The following is a 20,081-nucleotide window of genomic DNA, read 5'->3' on the forward strand; positions in this document are numbered from 1 at the left end:
GAGTGAATTATTAGTGTGTTTGTTCTGAAGTGTTTGAGTAACATGTCCAAATATTCTGTTGTCTCACCTCCCCCATTCAGTCACCTAAACAAGCAGACACACAAAAACATGAATATATGTCATGCAGGGGTGGGGGTGGGGGTGGTGGAGAGAGAATGTTGTCTTTTTCTGAAATTGCTATTCACACAGCCTTTATGTATATAAATTACCACACATGTATATATATCCTGAATTCCTTCTCTTCTGACTGTTTCTCTGACCCCCTGCAATGGAGTCTATTCATTACTGCCTTTTTGTGCCTCCCTCCCCCCTCTTTTCTCTCTGTCTTCTTTTATTCCTCTTCTTATAAACTTTTAATTGTTTAACATTTCTTCTCCATTTTTATTCAAAGAAATAAACAACACAAAGCAGTGTTGTTGTTGTTGTTTAGCCCTAGGTCAGTGGCTGATCAATTAGACCTGTGTTCAAAGACATTCCACCTATGACCATCTTGTGTTTTTCTATATCCAGGATGACATTATCCATGCATCTTGTTTTTCCCCCCAAGATGATAGTGTGTGAAATGATTGAGATTTGGCTGTTATTTCTAGCAGATCAGCCAACTATGTAGAGACATGTTTGCTAATGCTGTTGTTTAGTCTTGAGTCAGCCCTAATTGAGATCTGTGATCAAAGACATTCCAGCCATGACCATCTTATCTTTTTTATTTCTTTACATTGAATTACATTAACACATCTATTTCCCTGCACACCTTGTTATTCTGAGGGAGATTTGGCTGCTATTTCTTGCATGTTTCCTCAATCAGAATTGACCTAGGGCTAAGCAACAATGCATTTTGTATCTCTGTTGTTTATTTGACAAGATTGTTGTCGAGAGCTTTGTTGTAAAAGCTTTGCTAAGATAAAGTAGGACATTTTGTGAAGGCTGTCACTGAGCGAAGGGCTTCGTTGCTGTTCATTATTGAAGCTATTTTACTGTTCCAATTTGAGATTAATTAAACTATTTGGTATTAACCCTGTTAGTCAGTCATTGAAGTGTTTAGGGGCCAATGAATCTGAACAAAAGAGTTGCTCTCGACATACTGAGGTGGAGTTTCTCACTAAACGCAGACGTGGCTGAGTGGTAAGAAGCTTGCTTCCCAACCACATGGTTCCAGGTTCAGTCCTACTGCATGGCACCTTGGTCAAGTGCCTTCTACTATAGCCTCTAGCCAACCAAAGCCTTGTGAGTGGGTTTTGTCGATGGAAACTGAAAGAAGCCTGTTGTGTGTGTCTTTGTGTCTGTGTTTGTCCCCTCCCCCCACTGCTTGACAACTGTTGTTGGTCTGTTTATGTCCCTGTGACTTAGCAGTTCAGCAAAAGAGACTGATAGAATTGGTATCAGGCTTTAAAAAAAAAATCACCAGGGTTGACTAAAAATTCAATGCATTGCCCCAGCTTGACCGCAATCTAATGACTGAAACAAGTAAAAGATAAAAAATAGAAGGAAGGGACTTTTACAGACTTCCATCCAAATAGGGGGCACTGTAGCAATTAACAGGTCCCAGTTTGGCTCTTCAACAATTGTAATGGTGGTTGTTGTTGTTGTCCTCAACTACTGAGCCACCTCGACCTTTGAAGTTGTAAGGTGCCAAAAGGTGGTCGTTCGGTTTTATTAGAGCTGTCCTTATCGTTGCCATTGCGTTGTTTGATGATAGCAGTTTCCAGTATCAGGCTGTAGCTAATGAGATATTACATCAAGTAATTAACTAGAATTTATAGTGTATAGCATAACTAATGAGAAATTGTGTCAAGTAATTTGCTTTAATTCACAGTCTATGTCACATTTAACGAGATAACATCAAGTAATTTATTGTCTAATTAGCATTTTCAAAGCAGGCTTTGCCAAGAGGTTGCGAGAGGTTCTGCAAAAAATAGAGATAAAGCGACTAATGATATGTAAATGAATTTTTGAGTAATTTTGGCATTTAATTCATTATTTTTAACTTTGTTAAATATGCTCAGATATTTGAAATCCTAGCATCAAGAAGGTAGTAAAGAGATCCTACAGGAAAAAATTCTCTCTTCAGAGGAATTTGGTCTGATCAAGATTTTTGTTATGATGGAATTTCTTAAACATTCTTTATGGTGTCTGATGCCAAACCTTTCAAAGATAGGTTTATAAATTGTTTAATCTTTTATGAAATGAGCTTTTATAAAACGGAAGGGCTTAACACTTTGATATATAATGATGTAGGGGTTCTGTAAGATGTTTTTCAAGGGTTCTGTAAGCCTATAAAGATTAGGCCTTCATTATAGCTAATGAGACTAGGGTTAGGTAATTTGCTATAATTAACCTTTACAGCCTTTATCATAACTAATGAAATACAGTGTAAAATGTGTTCTTGTTGACTGGAAGACTTCTTACATCTTGTAGCTTTATGTCTGAGCTTGTTATCAAGATTTTTTTCATATCTTAGAATTTCTTGAAGAGTTTACTTCGAGAGGTGAACTATCTAAAGTATTGGCCTCTTGACTTCTCTCTTAGATAGACAGCGATGACCTGAAATATGTGTATCTTCACTACTCACAATAATATTTTTCAAATTGTTCTATCAACTCTTTTTGAACCACCCAACACTTGGCACAAAGCTATTTCTCTCATTCCACTCATGTCTCACGAGTAACTTGGTGACCTTGCTGGTGCCATGAAAAAAGTACACAGTACACTCTGGAAAGTGGTTGGTGTCAGAAAGGGCAACCAGCTGTAGGAACTGCTACGACAGACAGCCTAGCTTGATACAGTCCTCTGGCTCACCAGCTTTTCTAAAACTGTTCAACCTCTGCCTGCATGCAAAACAGACATTAAAACGATGATGATGATGGTGATAATGGTCCATTGTCAATACCAGACCATCGTCATTTTCAGAATTCTCTTTTTCATATCTTAACAGATTTTTACAGCCTAATTTCCTTTGTTTTTGTTATTTTTCTTTACAAATAAAACTTAAATCCTGACTTGATTTATTTTATTAATTCCTCCGTTAGTATTCCTCTGTTCCAATCTTTGTTTCTTGACTAATTACTGAAAGAAAAAATAAAAGTACAACATGAAAACATTAATAAAAATATAAAAGACAAAATGTGGCCCCATTCTTCTACTTTTAACCCAAAATAAATGAATCTTAAGATAACAATGTTTAATCACACTGAAGCTTCTGTTAATCATACTTGATAATGTATATGGAGTGGAAAGCTGCCTCCTGGACCCTGGCCTGGACAAGGGTTGTTGTAGTGGCGGTGGTGGGGCTGACAGAATTGTTACTGGGCAAAATGGTTAGCAGCATTTCATCCATCTCTACATTCTGGGTTCAAATGATTCCAGGGTCAGTTTTGCCTTTTGTCCTTTTGGTGTCGATAAAATAAGTTTCAGTTGAACACTGGAGTTAATATAACTGACTTATCTCCTCTCCCGAAATTGCTGGCCTTGTGCCTAGTCTAGAAAAAAATTCTTATTCGGTGATGAGGTATGGCAGCATTGTCAGAAATTCTAGGCAGAAGGCTTAACAGCATTTCGTCTGTCTTTATGTTCTGAGTTCAAATTACACTAAAGTTGACTTTGCTTTTCATCCTTTCAGGGTCAATAAAATAAGTACCAGTTATGCACTGGGGTCAATCCCCCTCCCCCTTCAGTAGAAAGGATTATTATTATTATGATGATATTCATTTCATTCATGGTGATGTAACATTTCAACAGTCGTGAATAGCTTCAGTTGGCTCTCAGCCAAATGTACAGAACACAGGTATTATTTAGAACAGTTCAAAGAGTCTCTCTGTGTGTGTGTGTGGTGTATGTGTGTGTGTGTATGTGTGTGTGTCGGGTAAGGTTTTTATATCCCAACTTTGAGTAGTGTTTGTGTAATTGTGGTTAATACAACCTACTTACCTGAAGCTGCAGACAACCACTTCCCCTCATGACTCTCGTTTGTTTGCAGCATGTTCACTTGTAAATATTATATTACAATATCTTATTTTATTAATGCTTAATTGCATGGTGTGTTCAGCACCACCGGGGGGCACTGTTTATCTACTCTGATGCCTCCTTGGTCCAGCTTTGATTTTATCCTCTGTCAATATCCACTTCTATTCATCCTTGGTCAGGACCAGTGATACACTAGAATTAGTTGCTGCAGAAAAACACTGATAACCTAATTAAAGGCCAGTGAGATTTTAGAATCTGTAGGGCCCAAATAGAATCTGTAGGGCCTCACAGTATTGAGTCCCCATTCTTTCTGTTCTCAGTTCAGATTCTGTTAGCAATGAAGTTTGCTTTTTATCCCTTTGGGATAAAAAAAAAAGACAAAGTAGCAGTGATTTAGCAAATACATTGTCCCCTGTGACCCTGCTTCTATAGAAATTGAAAGTAGAGCAATGTTGAAACCACTGCCTAATCAGTCTGCCTGTTAGAAATAACAGCAAAATCTCCCTCAAATAATATCCTCTCATCTTAAAAAAGGAGACAGTTTAGATATCATGGTCTCATAGAGTGATTGAAAACAAGTCAGGATGGTCACAGCTGGAAAGTCTTTTGAGTTTATTCAATTGAGAGCATCCTGGGGTTCAATACTATAAAATAGTTTGGTTTTATTGATTTTTTTTTTTCAGTTTGTCTTCCCTCACATTCCCCACTCCCCTCCCCGCCTTATTCAAGTCCATCTGTTACAGTATTGATTATCAAGAAAACCATTAGAAACAAAATTGGTGTCCTTTCAAAGTTGTTAAAGCTGGAAATTGTACGACCCAGCTGTAGCCAATCTACATTAGATGGACTCCAGGGTGGTGGTGGTGGGACATGAACACCACCCACTAACCTCAATGCCCTTCAATATTGAATAACAACAGTGAATCAATTCAGTGGATCGTGATACTCTGATACGCATCTGGGAGGAATTCTCTTATCACATTGATGTTGCCCGTGCCGTAGGTGGTGGCCACATTGGACACTTGTCAGACAGGAAATAAAAGCTGATTGGGAGTAAATACTTGTCATTCAGCTGGAGTTTTCTATGGCTTCTCCTTATTAAAATATTGCCCAATGAAATCGGTTCATACACACACACACACACACACACACACACACACACACACACACATACATACATACATACATACATACATATATATATATATATATATATATATATATCATCATCATCATCGTTTAACGTGTGTTTTCCATGCCAGCATGGGTTGGACGGTCTCAGGTAAGCCTTACAAAGGAAGGTGTTACATGGCCAGAGGTTCTAGCTGTTACCAACAATCAGCTATTTCCAAAAAAGCTAATATTTCTTAGACTTTCAAACAATGAACAGCTCAATGTCCAGATTTGTTTCCACAGCAAACTGTGAACAATGATGCCATTTCTACAGATGCTGTCCTTGGTTTTTATACAAAAGTCACAACAATGTCAAGACGAGGGGAAGACTGCACCCCCACCCCCACCAATATATACATATATCAATACTTCTCCACCACTACCCACCCTACAGCCCAATTAACATTCAACTGAACCCCACAAACCTTAGAAGCATTTTAAGACAACCATTATAAGAGAAGGGCATGATGGGACAGGAAACACTGTCTTCGGAGACAATAGTGTGTTACCTAATCTTTAAGACATTATTTTGAATTGCTCTGCCCACCACTCAAACATGGAACTGACAGGCTTTTCAATCAATAAACCAATGTTTATGTTGTATCAAAAGATTAGTTTATCAAACTGTAAAATAGGAACCATGGATGGTACATTCTATGACTGTTGATATCAAACATAGACCAACAGAATGGTAGTGGTGGTGGTGGTGGAGAGAGTTTAACATTGATATTTTCAATATCCCAAGACTAAAATTTTATTTCGTATTTTATAATTATTCATTTGTTTCTTCTTTAGATGGTGGCATGTCTTTTAGTCTTATTTATTGGCAAAGAATTAAATATTGTTAAATTTCCAGAGTTTACATCTGATATTTTTCGAAAGGTAAGTTTTTATTAAATATCTAAATACCTCAAATGAGTTTGTTATTAATTTAATCATGATATTCAGAGCAAATTAGTCCCATTTTTATAGTGTATGCTATCTACACTTACTTTTTAAGAGAATATTTTTTGTGTTGTCATTCTTTAAGAGAACCATTGTAAGAGAATAGCCATGGTTGGACAGGAAATGGTGTCTTCTTAGACAATAGTTATTTTTAAGACATAATTTTGAACTGCTTTCCATCTTCAACAAAATAGAATTGACAGGGTTTCCAACCTTTGATCCAATGTTTTCATAGTAGCAAGTGATCAGTTTACTAAATTGTAACATAGGAACCATGGCTGGTACAGTGTTCTACAGAGCAGGAACCCTATGTAATTGTTGAATATTTTATGGTAATTGAGGTGTGGGGTCTGGGGTAATGTTGTGATGGTGGTGGGATGCTGGGATATATAGTAGGAGGGGTTGGTGGGTGAAACAATATTAACTGTAATAACAATCAATCAAACTTTAGATTTGTAAATTGTATCAATATATATATATTGATTACTGTTATTACATGCATTCTTTACCAATTGTCTACCTGATAAATTTTCCTCTCTCAGTATATTGGTTTCTATTTCTAGGTGTGTCCTTTGCCAATTGTCTATGTGGTAAATCTATTGTTTGGATTAGGCGGCACCAAAAAATTAAAGTAAGAGTTTTAAAATTCTTTGAAATCTTTCCACTGGATTGTTTCTTTAGAACAAATATAATTTTAAGTTAATAATTACTGTTTAATTTCATTTTGTTAATGTTTTACCAACTTCAGTTTCTCAGAAGAATTTAAAATTTTAAATATTTCTTCCAAACATATATTTGCCTGTGTCCAAGGGGATGTAGCAATCCCATGGCACGGAAGATGGGGGTGGGGGTGGAAGAGAGGAAGGTCATAGGGATCTGAACTCAACATTGATAAGGAAGGAACTCATTAACATAATATCTAAATCCATTCTTAACAATGTTTAATTAAAGTGGAATTCTATTTACATTGATTATTTGAAAAAATAATTGTTTTCATTTTTGATTATTAATTAATTAGGCAGTGTTTACTAATACTGAATTTGTCTTAATTATCTGGTTTAATTAATACTTGTCAGGGAATGGATTGGAAACCTTTTAAAAGTGATTTGGAAGCAATTTTATTTGGTGCTTTCTTGTTTAATGAGATCTATTTGGGACATGGAGGGTGAGGGGTTGTAGTTGCTTGTTATAATAATAGGGATGGAGGTGGTGATAATGGTGGTGGGAATCGTGTGCGAGTATATGGGATGCGTGTGTGCGGAATCCCCTCAACTTATGACTCTCTGTTTGTCTTTACAGTTTGCCCATGTTCACTGTGCTGAGAAGATTTTCAATTCTATTTACCATGATTTTAGAATATTTTATATTAAAGTAAGTATTATTAAGCTTCATTCATATTCCTAGCATCTTTAAAATTGGTTCTGTTGAACCTTGCAATGAAACGTGTGGAATATTTTAGATTTTTGTTGGTGCAAATATATTGGAATTGAAGAAAGTCAAAGTTTGTCTTTAAGGAAATTATTTCCCCAAAATTCATTTAATATTTTTGAAGGTTTTATATTAAAAGAAATTCAGGCTCCAATCTGATTTGGCAGAGTTTCTACAGCTGGATGCCCTTCCTAACGCCAACCACTCCGAGAGTGTAGTGGGTGCTTTTACATGCCACAGGAATGTTCCACACACACACACACACACACACACACACACACACACACACACACACACACATATATATTATGGAGATGCACTTGCATAGCAAGTGACCTGATCGTGTGTTGGAATGAAAACAATTGCAGCATGGAAGGTGTTTATAAGCCATTTAAGAAACACACAAAACCATTAGATTCACTTCAACATTTAAATTTAATTTGTCAAAATATTTTCGTCGCTTTGAGACCACGACCTGTTCACTGACAAAATTCCGTGCTGCCTGGAATTTTGATTTACTTTCGGGTGACTTTTGGCCGACCCTCTATACACACACACACAAGGGTAATGAATTTTCATTCAAAGCTGTTTTAAAAACACAACTGTTCTACATTTGTTCTTTTTAAATAAGGTTTTTTTTCTTCCCATGTGCATGTTTGTGTTTTGCAGTCTGCATGTGTTTTCAACACCACTTGTGTGTGAAAATAAGTAAACCAATGTTTTCAAACAAAAGACGGTATCTCTCCCACCTGTACCACATTAACATTTCTTTATCCCTCTCAATAGTAAACTGCTGAGTTGCTAACCTGTATCAATAACTTTTATTATTCACAATACTAAACAGACAATAGACAAATACAATGGAATTTTAAAACATAAAACATTAGGAACAAAGCTGGATGTGTCTTAGATTGGATCTTAGAACTGATTTGACTGAGGACTGGTGAAACTAGTTTCACCAGTCCTCAGTCAAATCGTCCAACCCATGCTAGCATGGAAAGCGAACATTAAACAACGATGATGATGATGATGATGATGATATATTGTTTGTAGAAAACATAAATCTGGAGAAGAAGCACATTCTAAGATGTAGAGCAGTATATTTTTTTTACTGGGGAAGGCCAGTTTATGAAATTACCCTGAGTTTCCCATCCGTAAAGGGTTTAACTTTATGGTGTATTGTCAGACCCTAAAACCTGTTGGCCTATATATATAGGGAAAATAGAAGTTGAAAATGTACTGAGAATAGTTAAAATATTTCATTATTATTATTATTATTATTATTATAGTTAAAGATTTAACCAGTTTTACAGTTTGCACTGATTTTCAAAATGTTGAAATAGAAATGCATGACTTATGTGACAAATGACTAATGTTTGAAGCTTGCACTGTGAGTTCATTACTCAAATTAGTAAATGTTTTCAGTAGGACTTGATTGGTAGAGGATAGTCAGCTGATTGGTCTTAGAAATGGTTATAGGTTCCCAGCTGGCATCGGCTGACACGGTTGACTGAACATGTCTAGTGACAGTATCAAACAAGGCTCTGAATGTTTTCTGTTCAACGTTTGTTGAGAATGAACATGTATGTGCGTATGTACACACACACACACACACACACACACACACACACCATAGCCATCCTTTGCAAGCAAATGTGACTTGGTAATACACTTTATACTTTTACTAATTACTTTTGGTACTTATGCAGTCACGAGCAGACATTGTCTCTTCCACTCTTGGCCAAGTAGAAGGTCCAGAGTGGGACAGCTGGAGAGAGAGAGAGATGGTGGAGTGGGTTGACAGTGGAGAGATCCAATTCTGTCCCATGATATATGTACAATAGGGTACTGTGAATATGGGGAAGTGACTGTGTGTGGAGTAGGTGGGAGAGCCATGAAGAGAGGAGTAGTGAGAAGCAAGAAAGTGGTATAGGGATGTCGGGCTGAGTGGGGGGGGGGCAGAGGAGAAGAACACTAAGAATATCCCAGACTCCATCACTATTGTTTCAGCATCCTCTTTGCCTGCCATACCAGCTTGTAAGTGTAGGTCTCCTTGGATTGTGCTTGTTGTTAATTGTCACATTCCTTTGTCATCTCTTTTGACAAAGCAATCATAAAATCCGTCACAACCGCTTTGTTCCATGTCTTTCTAGATTTCACTCTTCATCACATTCTATCCATTTTCTACCATTTTATTTAGATCTCATCTCTCCTATCAGTGTAGTCTTTCCTCTCTTTCTCTCTCTCTACTTCGCATTCCTCTCATATTCAGCTTCTCTTTCAGATCAATTGTAGTCTGTTGTCCATTCACAACGTCACACACCTCCATCGTGTCACACCTCCATCGTGTCACACCTCTCTCTCTTATAGAACTTGTGAACTGATGGAATTGGTTTGACGCTATTGTAACCAAAAGAAATCACTAGAAAAGATATTTGATTTTCACATTTTTTTTATTAATAACAGTTTACATTGTTATTTTATATTGTGATTTTTAACAATTTAATAGATTTCTAGAAATATATCTTTTTTTTATTAACTTTCAATGTTTTTTTTCGTTTCTTTTCTGTTTGTTTCTGCATTTAGAACTAGAGCCCAAACTTATGTGCAATTTACAGTGTTCTTGATGATATTTGGTGCTCTGATAGCAGCAAGGTAAGCCTTTTCTTTTCTTTTCTTTTTTTAGTTTTAACCAAAATAAAAGTATTTTTACGTTTAACATTTTCTTCCTAATTATCCATACTATCCCCACTAATTAGTAAATCTTCAACCGCTGACAAGTCCCTCTTTTTGCTTCTTCAGAAGTGGGCAGTGTCCATAACCTCTGCAGGTCACTCTTTCAAACTGGTCAGGTCCCAGCTCAAACTCATCATCTCCTCATCCCTACCTTCTCTCACACACGACACCTTCCACTAAACACATTCTGCAATTCCTTCCCCATTACAAACCTTTCAATCCCTCCACACACAGATTTATGCTGCACACAACTTGCTGAAGGTTTAACTGAAAATCTTGATGTACTCTGATTGTAAACTGTCACCACCATACAGCTGGTGTTGTTTATTTGCAATCCACCTCAAAAGCATGTCTGGACTGTTTATGGTTCAATAGACTTAGGAGTGGTGGGGGAGGAATTTTGTCTTGTTTGGGAAAAGGTAAAAGTTAGCAACTGGAAGAGCATCCAGCTTATGGAAAACTGAAAAAGAATCCAGACTCTGAAGTCTTGTCTTATCCATTCTGGTGTAAAAAAAAAATAGACAAAAAAACCCGTTAATTATCTTATATTATATTATATGTATTTACAGTTTTCATTTTGATGGTTTTCTCTCTTTTTTTTCCAGCTCTGATTTGACCTTTGACCTTATAGGTTATATCTTTATACTTTTAAATGATTTCTTCACCGCTTTGAATGGTGTTTATACAAAAAAGAAATTAGATGCAAAGGTAAGAACTTTACCTTTTTTGATTCCTCTGTTTTCTCTCTGTCTGTCTGTCTTTTCTCTCTCTCTCTCTCTCCTCTGTCTCCTTCCTACCCTCTCTCTCTCCTCTCTTTTCCCCATTTCTCTCTCTCTCTCTCTCTCTCTCTCAACAGTTATGTTGGCTACTCCTCAGTCCCACTGACCAGGGGTATTTATCACCCTGAACTGGTCATTACTCCTGGGAGTATGAATACCTGTAAAATGGAATTATTGCTTGCAGCTTGGTTAAAATTTCCAGGATGTTTCTGAGAAAAAATGAAATTTAATGCATTACTAATTAATTTTGCTAAGAAAATGTTTAAAATATTTTCACACAATCACATAAAAGGAAATTTGTCTAAACCAATGACAGAGCTTCTGTGATATGATTGACCTGATAGAAACAGCACCAAATTTCCCTCAAATCACATCATAAAGGAGTCCATTAAATAATATAATCTTGCAGACATCCTAAAATGATAGATTGGTCACAGCTAGTGTCTTTGATCAGAGGACTGTCAACCAGGGTTGACTTGGGTTGAGCAACAAACAAAACGTATCTCAAATAAAAATTTAATTATTTATAGAATTATATTTACAAAATTAGTGACAATATTTTTTTTTTATAAATGTTTTTTTATGTTTATATCTTTCAGGAACTTGGAAAGCATGGTTTGCTGTTCTACAATAGTTTATTTATGCTTATTCCAGCGACAATGATTGCAAAATTTACTGGAGGTTTAGAAGATGTGAGTATCATTTTTTTTTTTAGATTAAAATATTTTATTTTTTTAATTAAAGTTAATCTATTTACAAATCACTTCATTATTCAGATCACCCTTTCTAAGGCAGAGCCAATTAGCCTGTTGGACAAAATGCTTAGTGGCATTTCTTAAGGTCTTTACTTTCCGAGTTCAAATCCTGCTGAGGTCAACTTTGCCTTTCATCCCTCTAAGATCAAGAAAATAAAGTACTAGTTGTAATCAACTTAGCCACCCCCCCCCCTAAAATTGCTGGCCTTGTGCCAAAATTTGAAAGCATTATTATTAAGGGCAGTAAGCTGACAGAAATGTTAGCTGCTGGGCATTTCTTCCAGTTCATTGTGTTCTGAGTTCAAATGCTACTAAAGTCAGCTTTACCTTTTCATCCTTTCAAGGTCAATATAACAATTATCAGTTGAGTATTGAAGTCGAGACAATCCTTCCCACAAATTCCAGGCTTTGTGTCTATTAGTACAAAGGATTATCATCAGCAGCATTAGAGTAATGGATTAGCAGAATCCAAAGAACATCTCAAGAAACGTTTTACATTTTCTTTTTTAGTTTTTGCAATATAGAGGGGGCGTGCACACACACACACACACACACACACACACACACACACACACACACACACACACACACATTGTGTCGTTATTTCACTCTGTTTTCTTTCCAAGATGGGATTGACACATTTTTTTTTTTTAATAACTGGCCACCCTGAGCCAAAATGTTTCATTGGTCAATGTTTTATGCTGTCTGATGTCATTTCAAGCTTTTTCAAAGTTTAAGAATACAATTAAAGAAAATAATAAAGAACGTTTGACCTTTATTATTGTATTAATGCGGTAAAATACTGGACTCAGCTGTTAACAACTATCAGTGTTTCGGCCCATTTTTTAATGAGGTGTTGAAGTTAACCTAAATATTATTAATCTGGTTCCAAGAAAGAACTTTCCAGTCTTCACATTATATTATGTGTTTTTTTACTATTGTAATTATAACATCACACACACACACACACACACACACACACACACACACACACACACAGAATATGTTTTATAGGATTTGACAGTGAGGGTCTGTGGAGAATACATGGCATGCTTTGGTCTCCCACCCCACCCCTACACCCACAGCCTCTGATGGAATCATAAAGTTGCCATTGTGACATATCACCTTGCAGCTTCCATCCCTTCTCATTTCAGTTGATTTCCTCCAGAAAAAGACCAAAGAGAGGAAAAAATTAACCCCAATACACAACTGGTACTTCATCTATTAACCCCTAAAGAATAAAAAGGAAAGTTGACCTCTACAAGATTTGAACCAAGAGTACAATGATCCAAAACTTGTGAGGTTAATCCCCTGTGAAGTCTCATTCATTATTGTTGCTGTCATCTTAAACAGAAGTGGCAGTTATTGTATACATGGTGCTCTACACATTTTGTTGTATACACAATTTTATGTAAAAATTTTCAATATTTAAATTTGTAGATTTAAAGTTTTCAGTTTTCTCTTTCATAAGAAATTTATTTGTATTTATTTTTTATTTCTTTTATTTTCAGATCATTTCTTTCCCACATTGGTCCGATCCTGTATTTATTGCTTGTTTCTTAATGTCTTGTGTTATGGGTTTTATTCTTAACTTCTCCATTGTTCTCTGTACGTCTTATAACTCCGCTCTGACAACAACTATTGTTGGCGTCATTAAGGTAAGATACTTCAGCATTTTTCATTTATTAAATGGAATTGTTGAAAATGTTTTAACCATCTGCTTAATAACATAAATCTAAGATTAAACGGAATTAACTTCTAAGAACAGGAATTTACAGAAATGGTGATAGTCTGTAGGTTTATTTATTGAGTTGTGCTGATTTCTGTTAGGTTGGAAATAGGAACAGGACAAAGTGTATACAGTATTGTATACAGAAGAACATCACCATCACGTCTGTTTTCCATGCTGGCATGGGTTGGATGGTTTGACAGGAGCTGGCAACCCGCGAGAACTTTATACAATAGCATCTTATATATATATTTACAATATTATATAAAATAGTATGTTGTATATACACTATACATACAGTATTATTTTCCTCACCATTACAATCACCTCTGTCCCATCTCCCCTCACACTTTTATGAAACATCCCCCTCTAGCCTCTTCCCTGTCCAATCCTCTTTACCTCTTATGTTCATCCCCATTGTACCATTATTCCAACACATTTCCACCACCATCTCTCTCTCTCTCTCTCTCTCTGTCTCCCTAACTCCTCTGACTGGGACAGCCAAGTATCTCTCCTATGTCTATCCTTCTGTTGTCATCGACTGGCACAAAGCCACCTCCTCCCTCAATACCACCCCCTCTCCCAGTCGGGGTTTTTATCTTGCAAGTTATTTGGTGACCCCTGCCAGTGCTGGTGTCATGTAAAAAGCACCTGTAATGTGATTGGGGTTAGAAAGAGGCATCAGACCCCATAAAAACCATGCCAGAGCAGACAATGGAGCCTGGTGCCATTCTCTGGCTTTGCCAGGTCTTGTCAGACCATCCAACCATGCCAGTATCTTGACCTTTCCACTTTATGAAATATCTACTACAAATACAGTAAACATTCAAAAACCACACAAATTTACAATATCTGGATTTTATTATTTTACTTTATTTCCAGTGTTGTGTCCTTTTTTCTCTTTTTTATTATTCCCTGTACACAATAGACAGGGCCTACTCATTTGTGTGTGTGTGTGTGCATTTAGTTGTCTGTCACACTTAAGTATTAGCATTTCAATGATTGCAGTTGGTGCAGGTGCAACTGATCAGACCAATTCTAAACTAGCACTTTTTCACACACACACAAACACACACCATCTCAAATATCACTTATAATGGTTTCATTTTTATAAAGGCCAAATATTTTAATCTTTTCAAATAATTAGCATAAATTGTAATTGACAAATGTTAATTTAGCCAAATTTCGCTTAGTCTGTTAATTACTATTAATTTCCAGTTGTCCTATTTCCATTTCAGAATCTGTTAGTTACATACATTGGAATGTTTATTGGTGGTGACTATATATTCAGTTACACTAATTTTATTGGTTTAAATATAAGGTAAGTGAGAACTGTAGCAGACTTTTTAGTCAAACGCTTTTAATAATTAGTGTCATTAATTGTGATGGTTGAGTGGTTAAAGTGGTTTCTCTACATCCATAGTAAATCCTTGGTTCAATCCCATCATGAGCTGGGCAAATGCCTTCTACCATAGCTTCACTTCTGCTAAAGTCTTCTCAGTGAAATTCAGTGGAAGCCTGGCACATAAATATATATATCATGTAATCACATGACCAACCAAGCTATCAGATGTTGTTACACAATGCTGACCATTATGTGCTTTTGCGTTGTTTTAGCCTTCCAATGATGCCACTCCGATGGCCAGGCAAACAGGCCAACATTCCCCACTGATTGAAAGTGGGGCTGGAGCAACATAAAGTGTACAATGCCCAGTCAGGGAATTGAACTCTTGATCTAATGATTGAGTCCAACAACCTAACCACAAGGCCATGCGCCTTCATTATATATATATATATATATATATATATATATATATTGGGTTATCTCATAAATAATGCGGATTTTTTCATACTTCTTTTACTTTTCATAATTAAAATAAACAAAGTTCTTTTCTAATCTAAAATATTCTCTCCTTCATTTCCTGCAATGCTCTTCCATCTACCTGGTAGACTTTCAAGGCCCCTCTCCCATCACTTGTCTGTGATGGAAAATACTCCTCCAATACTGTTCTGACCTTGTCTACAGAATTCATATTTTTTCCATCCAAATGATTTTGAAGACTGGGGAATAAATGATAATCAGGTGGGGCAATGTCTGGTGAATAAGGTGGGTGGGGCATTGTTTCCCATTCAAACCGCTCCAGCCTCTGGAATGTCATGTGGCCAAGCAGTATCCTGATGGAAGAACACCTTTCGTCTTGCTTTGGTCATTTTTGGCACAAGAATCTTTCTGTAATTCTGTCCAATTTTTGTTAATATCATTTTCACTTTTCCTTTGCTACATTAAAATATACCAGGAGCATTTTTAAATGCTGCTCAACCTGCTAAAAGTAACTGCCAAACAAACCTTAGATCACACCCTTTGGCTTTAAGAAACCGCCACACACAATGTAGTCTTATTCAGGAAATAAAATGGTATGGTCATGGCTGGAATGTCTTTGCTTATAGGTCTACGTGATCAAGACTCAACAGCTAAGTCTTACACATTCTCTCTCTCTGTCTCTCAGGTAAGGGGACATTACTCTCCACAGATAGCGCTTTTAACTTCACTCCACCAATCCCTTTAACTCAACCAAGTGACCTTTCTCTTTCTCTCCTTCACTCTACCCGCACTCAGTTATCACCTTAACTCAGCAAGGTGACCTCTCTTGATAATACCTTACCTTTAAACTCTGTGCTCCTAACCTAGCTCCTTCTTTCACCAAGCTCTTCACACATTGACAAGGGCTGTCTCTGACCTTCTTTCCATCAATTTCGGTTGTGCATCCAAGTTTATATGTTTAGCTGAAAGCCTTACTTATTGCTGTTGCTGCTGATATCTGACAATTTCTAATTCAATGTGTTTTCTCTTGCAGTGTCTTTGGCAGTCTAATGTACACCTACATGACATTTCGAAGTGTACCAGATGCACCAAAATCTTCAAATCAGTTACAACGAGCTTAGTTCCATTTAGTTATTTATTTGAAGGTATTCATTTATTATCATCATCATCATCGTTGTCGTTGTCATTGTTACTGATGTTGGCAGAATTGGTAGAGTGTCAAACAAAATACATTCCTTTATGTTCTGAGTTCAAATCCAGCGACAGTTTTAAAGAAAAGTCTCTTCCCTCAAACACCAACTGATGACCTTTTGGTCAGGGTGAAATTTTTAAGTAATGACTACAATGGATGGGCAGTGAACCTCTGTGTGCGTGCGTGTGTGATTTAGCAAATCATTTTCTCTTTGGAACACAATCAGCTTCTCTGATAAATTATCAGTTCTCTGACCTTGCTGATATGTGAAGTCAGAGAGATAAATCTGCAGATTTCTCCATTAGGGAGAGAAAATACAATGCTCTCTCTTTCTCTCTCTCTCTCTCTCTCTCTCTCTATCTCTCTCTCTCTCTGTCTGTCTCTCTCTCTCTCTCTCTCTCTCTCTCTCTCTCTCTCACTCTCTCTCTCTTGTGTTTTGGCATAAAGCTTTTTTGCTTGTTTTAAGAATTATTGGCAAAATCTCAGTAGTTCCAGTTTCTGGGTTTAGACCCATTTTATAAGTGGAAGCAAATAAATCAGTTTGTTTTGTGGATCTTCTCTCTGTAAAATTGTCGGAGAATTTGACTGGCTCAGCTATTTACAACCTTCTATAAGCTAACCGGTTCCTTCTAAACAATGGTGCTTCTATTTTCTCATGCATTGATGCTATTCTTTTTTACATAAAACTAGAAAATTTGTGGGGGTTGGGTTTATACTTTATCTGGCCCCTAGTTTCCTTCAGAGTTCATTCTTATTGACAAGGAAACCCTTTCTTATCTACTTAAAATGATTTTTATTTTCTTTACCAATGAGAAAATAATTTGAGCTATTTAAACAATTTGAAGTCTTTGTTCTTCATCCCATTGATGAGAGAATGGTATTTTTGTGAAGCAATGCAAGAATATTTTCTGTCACATTATGGTAAAAGAAAGATCATTCAATGCCAGTTTTCTTTGCTGGCATAGGTTGAACCAAAAGTCGTTAACATTAATTAACATAAAATAATCTTTCTGTTCAAATTTCTTGACGCTCTCCATAAATTTCTTTCAGGATGTTTGATGTCATTTGACTGAAGCCCAGAAATTGGTTGGATGTCTTCTGGAAACCAATGGACTTGTGTTAAATTGAAAATATTGTTGGTTCCATTATTACGAATCTCAACAAACTTTGACACTCACTACAATATTTATTGAGCAAATTATATTTTTCTTTCTTTTAATTAATTATGTACTGTATTCTAAGCAATTTTTCACGGCTTGTAAATATCTTTTATATTGATGGAAACTGTTATCGAAGATTTTCAGTTCTTCATTTTTAAAATAGATGTGAAGAAAAGCTGGTTTCAGCTTCAAACCTATTTTCACAAGTGATATGAAAGCAGGCCATTCTATGAAATGAAAATAAATCCTAAAGACTCTTGAAATGTGAGATATGTTGCGAGAAAGCCATATCATGACAAAGAGAAAACATTGTTGTAATTGTATGTTTGAGATCTGGAGAGAGAGAGAAAAAAAAATGACAGCTCTGAACATGTATAAAAATGACATCAGTGTGTGTGTGTGTGTGTGTGTGTGTGTGCTTGTAAAAACAACTTTGTTCATATCATTTCTTATCATTACTTTATGAATAAAAGACTTTTTATATTCTAAGAAAAGCATTTTGCTGTGGGTTTACCATCCTATTTCAGTGTCGTTGGCTGTCGTTCCAGTTTGATTCATACTGTGATGGCAATCAAAAGTATTTTAAGTTGTTACTTTCGTTAATTCTGTCACCATTTTCCTGGCGACAATTTATGCATCAAATTTTCATATTGATAGTCAACTGTAGACTTGTATTTGTCATCATCATCATCATCATCATTATTGACTAACAAATATCAAATATAAGCTTCATCAATGTTACAAACGTATATATATATATATATATATATATATATATATATATATATAACATAACATCAATGTTACAAACGATATTACATACTTTATGGTTGCCCCAGCCTGGGCCTGGTTGCCGTGTTGGTTAAAATAAACAAAAAAAAAACCTCCCAGACGAATCTAAAATTCTTTAATTCCTAAACACTTGTTTATTTTTCATTTGTTTTAATCTTTCTTTTGAGTTTTCAACTTCCATGCCATATTAGTTTCTTCTATGAACAACCAATAAGAAACATTGATTTTTCATTGATTCCAATAACGGTGACTGGACAGCTGATTGATCTGTGTGATATGGTTCCATGGTTGAATGGTTAACAAGTTTACTTCACAGTCATGTGGTCCCAAGTTCAATCTCACTGTTCTCCACCCGGAGTAATTCTCTTTTACATCAACCTGCAGATGGAAACTGTGGAAGCTTTTTCAATGGATTATCGCTGTAATTCAAAGATTCAACCTTGTCAGACACTGTGTCACACTGACCCTTTCAGAGGATTGCGTTAAGAGTATAAATGTCTGTGGAATACTCGACTATTTACACAAAAATACAATACGTTGGGAGCAGCTCAGTTGATCATTTGACCATACTCTCATCATCATCACAACCAAATCAACATCCTCTTCCATAGCTGCATTAATCTGTATGAGAATGTGTGTGTGTGTGTGTGTGAGTAGTGACTTTGAAGCCTCAGCTTGCTAGCCTTCATCCAACAAAAGCTACCAGACTGAAACTTTGCAGTTACTGTCAACCCTCCTTTTGTGAAAGTTTAGTAAACATGTATTCTACAAAAAAGTAAACAAATATCAAGTCAGTTTGATGTTAATTTGTTTTTATTGTCACTTGACATTTATATATCTATCTATATTATATAGATATGTATATACACACACACATGCATGTACACCTGATCTCAAAGAACAACGAATGTTCTCTCTCCTTTTCTCCTTTCTCCGTGGCATAATGAATTATAAAATTATCAGAACTGCTGAAAATAAGGAAATAAATCTATATTTCAATTTATATTCCAGAGATATCCTTTGCAATATTTTCTTTTTTTTCTTTCTTTTTTTTTTTGAATATTTTCATATATAAATTTTTAATTAGAAATAAACTATCAAGTATTCAAACTGAAATGTGTTATATGTATATATATACATATATATGGATATATATACATATATATGTATATATATCCATATATATGGATATATACACTAATATCGAACAGTGAGAATGACCAAAATGTAGATAAGTACCAACACTGCCATGTGGCACGCTTGAACAATTGTGAAGATCTCTTCGCATAAAACTATTGGTTGCCTTGTTAACCCACAAAGTAGACACATACAATAGGAATACAAAATACATAATGGCTGATAGTTAGCAAGGTGGGACACACAAGAAAGAAGAAAACAAAAGACCACTGATGAGGTCACAGAAGTGTGACGAAAGAACTCTGGCCGAAATAGGATTAATGTAATGTAATGTAATATAAAGCTGAAGCAAATTAACACTAAATATACAGTGCGTGTATTTTTATTGGCTAAACTGACAATATGACCATCCCCAAATATAACAACATCTGTTTCAACACACGATTTCACATCAAAAATCTTGCAAAACAAAT

General features: G+C 35.9%; 1 protein-coding gene across 1 annotated transcript in view; it reads left to right on the forward strand.

Moving 5' to 3' along the window:
• The window catches only part of LOC106871443 (UDP-N-acetylglucosamine/UDP-glucose/GDP-mannose transporter), a 28,308-nt gene extending 8,834 nt beyond the window's left edge, over nucleotides 1-19,474 (forward strand). Inside the window, exons 3-12 of the mRNA XM_014917913.2 lie at nucleotides 5,929-6,015; nucleotides 6,642-6,709; nucleotides 7,378-7,449; nucleotides 10,093-10,161; nucleotides 10,848-10,950; nucleotides 11,621-11,713; nucleotides 13,288-13,434; nucleotides 14,744-14,826; nucleotides 16,361-16,472; nucleotides 17,570-19,474. Of these exons, the coding sequence (XP_014773399.1) occupies nucleotides 5,929-6,015; nucleotides 6,642-6,709; nucleotides 7,378-7,449; nucleotides 10,093-10,161; nucleotides 10,848-10,950; nucleotides 11,621-11,713; nucleotides 13,288-13,434; nucleotides 14,744-14,826; nucleotides 16,361-16,448 (810 nt within the window). The 3' untranslated portion in view covers nucleotides 16,449-16,472; nucleotides 17,570-19,474. The remainder of the gene's footprint in view (nucleotides 1-5,928; nucleotides 6,016-6,641; nucleotides 6,710-7,377; nucleotides 7,450-10,092; nucleotides 10,162-10,847; nucleotides 10,951-11,620; nucleotides 11,714-13,287; nucleotides 13,435-14,743; nucleotides 14,827-16,360; nucleotides 16,473-17,569) is intronic.
• Nucleotides 19,475-20,081: the final 607 nt, after the last annotated feature.

The sequence above is a fragment of the Octopus bimaculoides genome, chromosome 13 (genome assembly GCF_001194135.2).
Source record: "Octopus bimaculoides isolate UCB-OBI-ISO-001 chromosome 13, ASM119413v2, whole genome shotgun sequence".
In the NCBI taxonomy this organism is placed as follows: domain Eukaryota; kingdom Metazoa; phylum Mollusca; class Cephalopoda; order Octopoda; family Octopodidae; genus Octopus; species Octopus bimaculoides.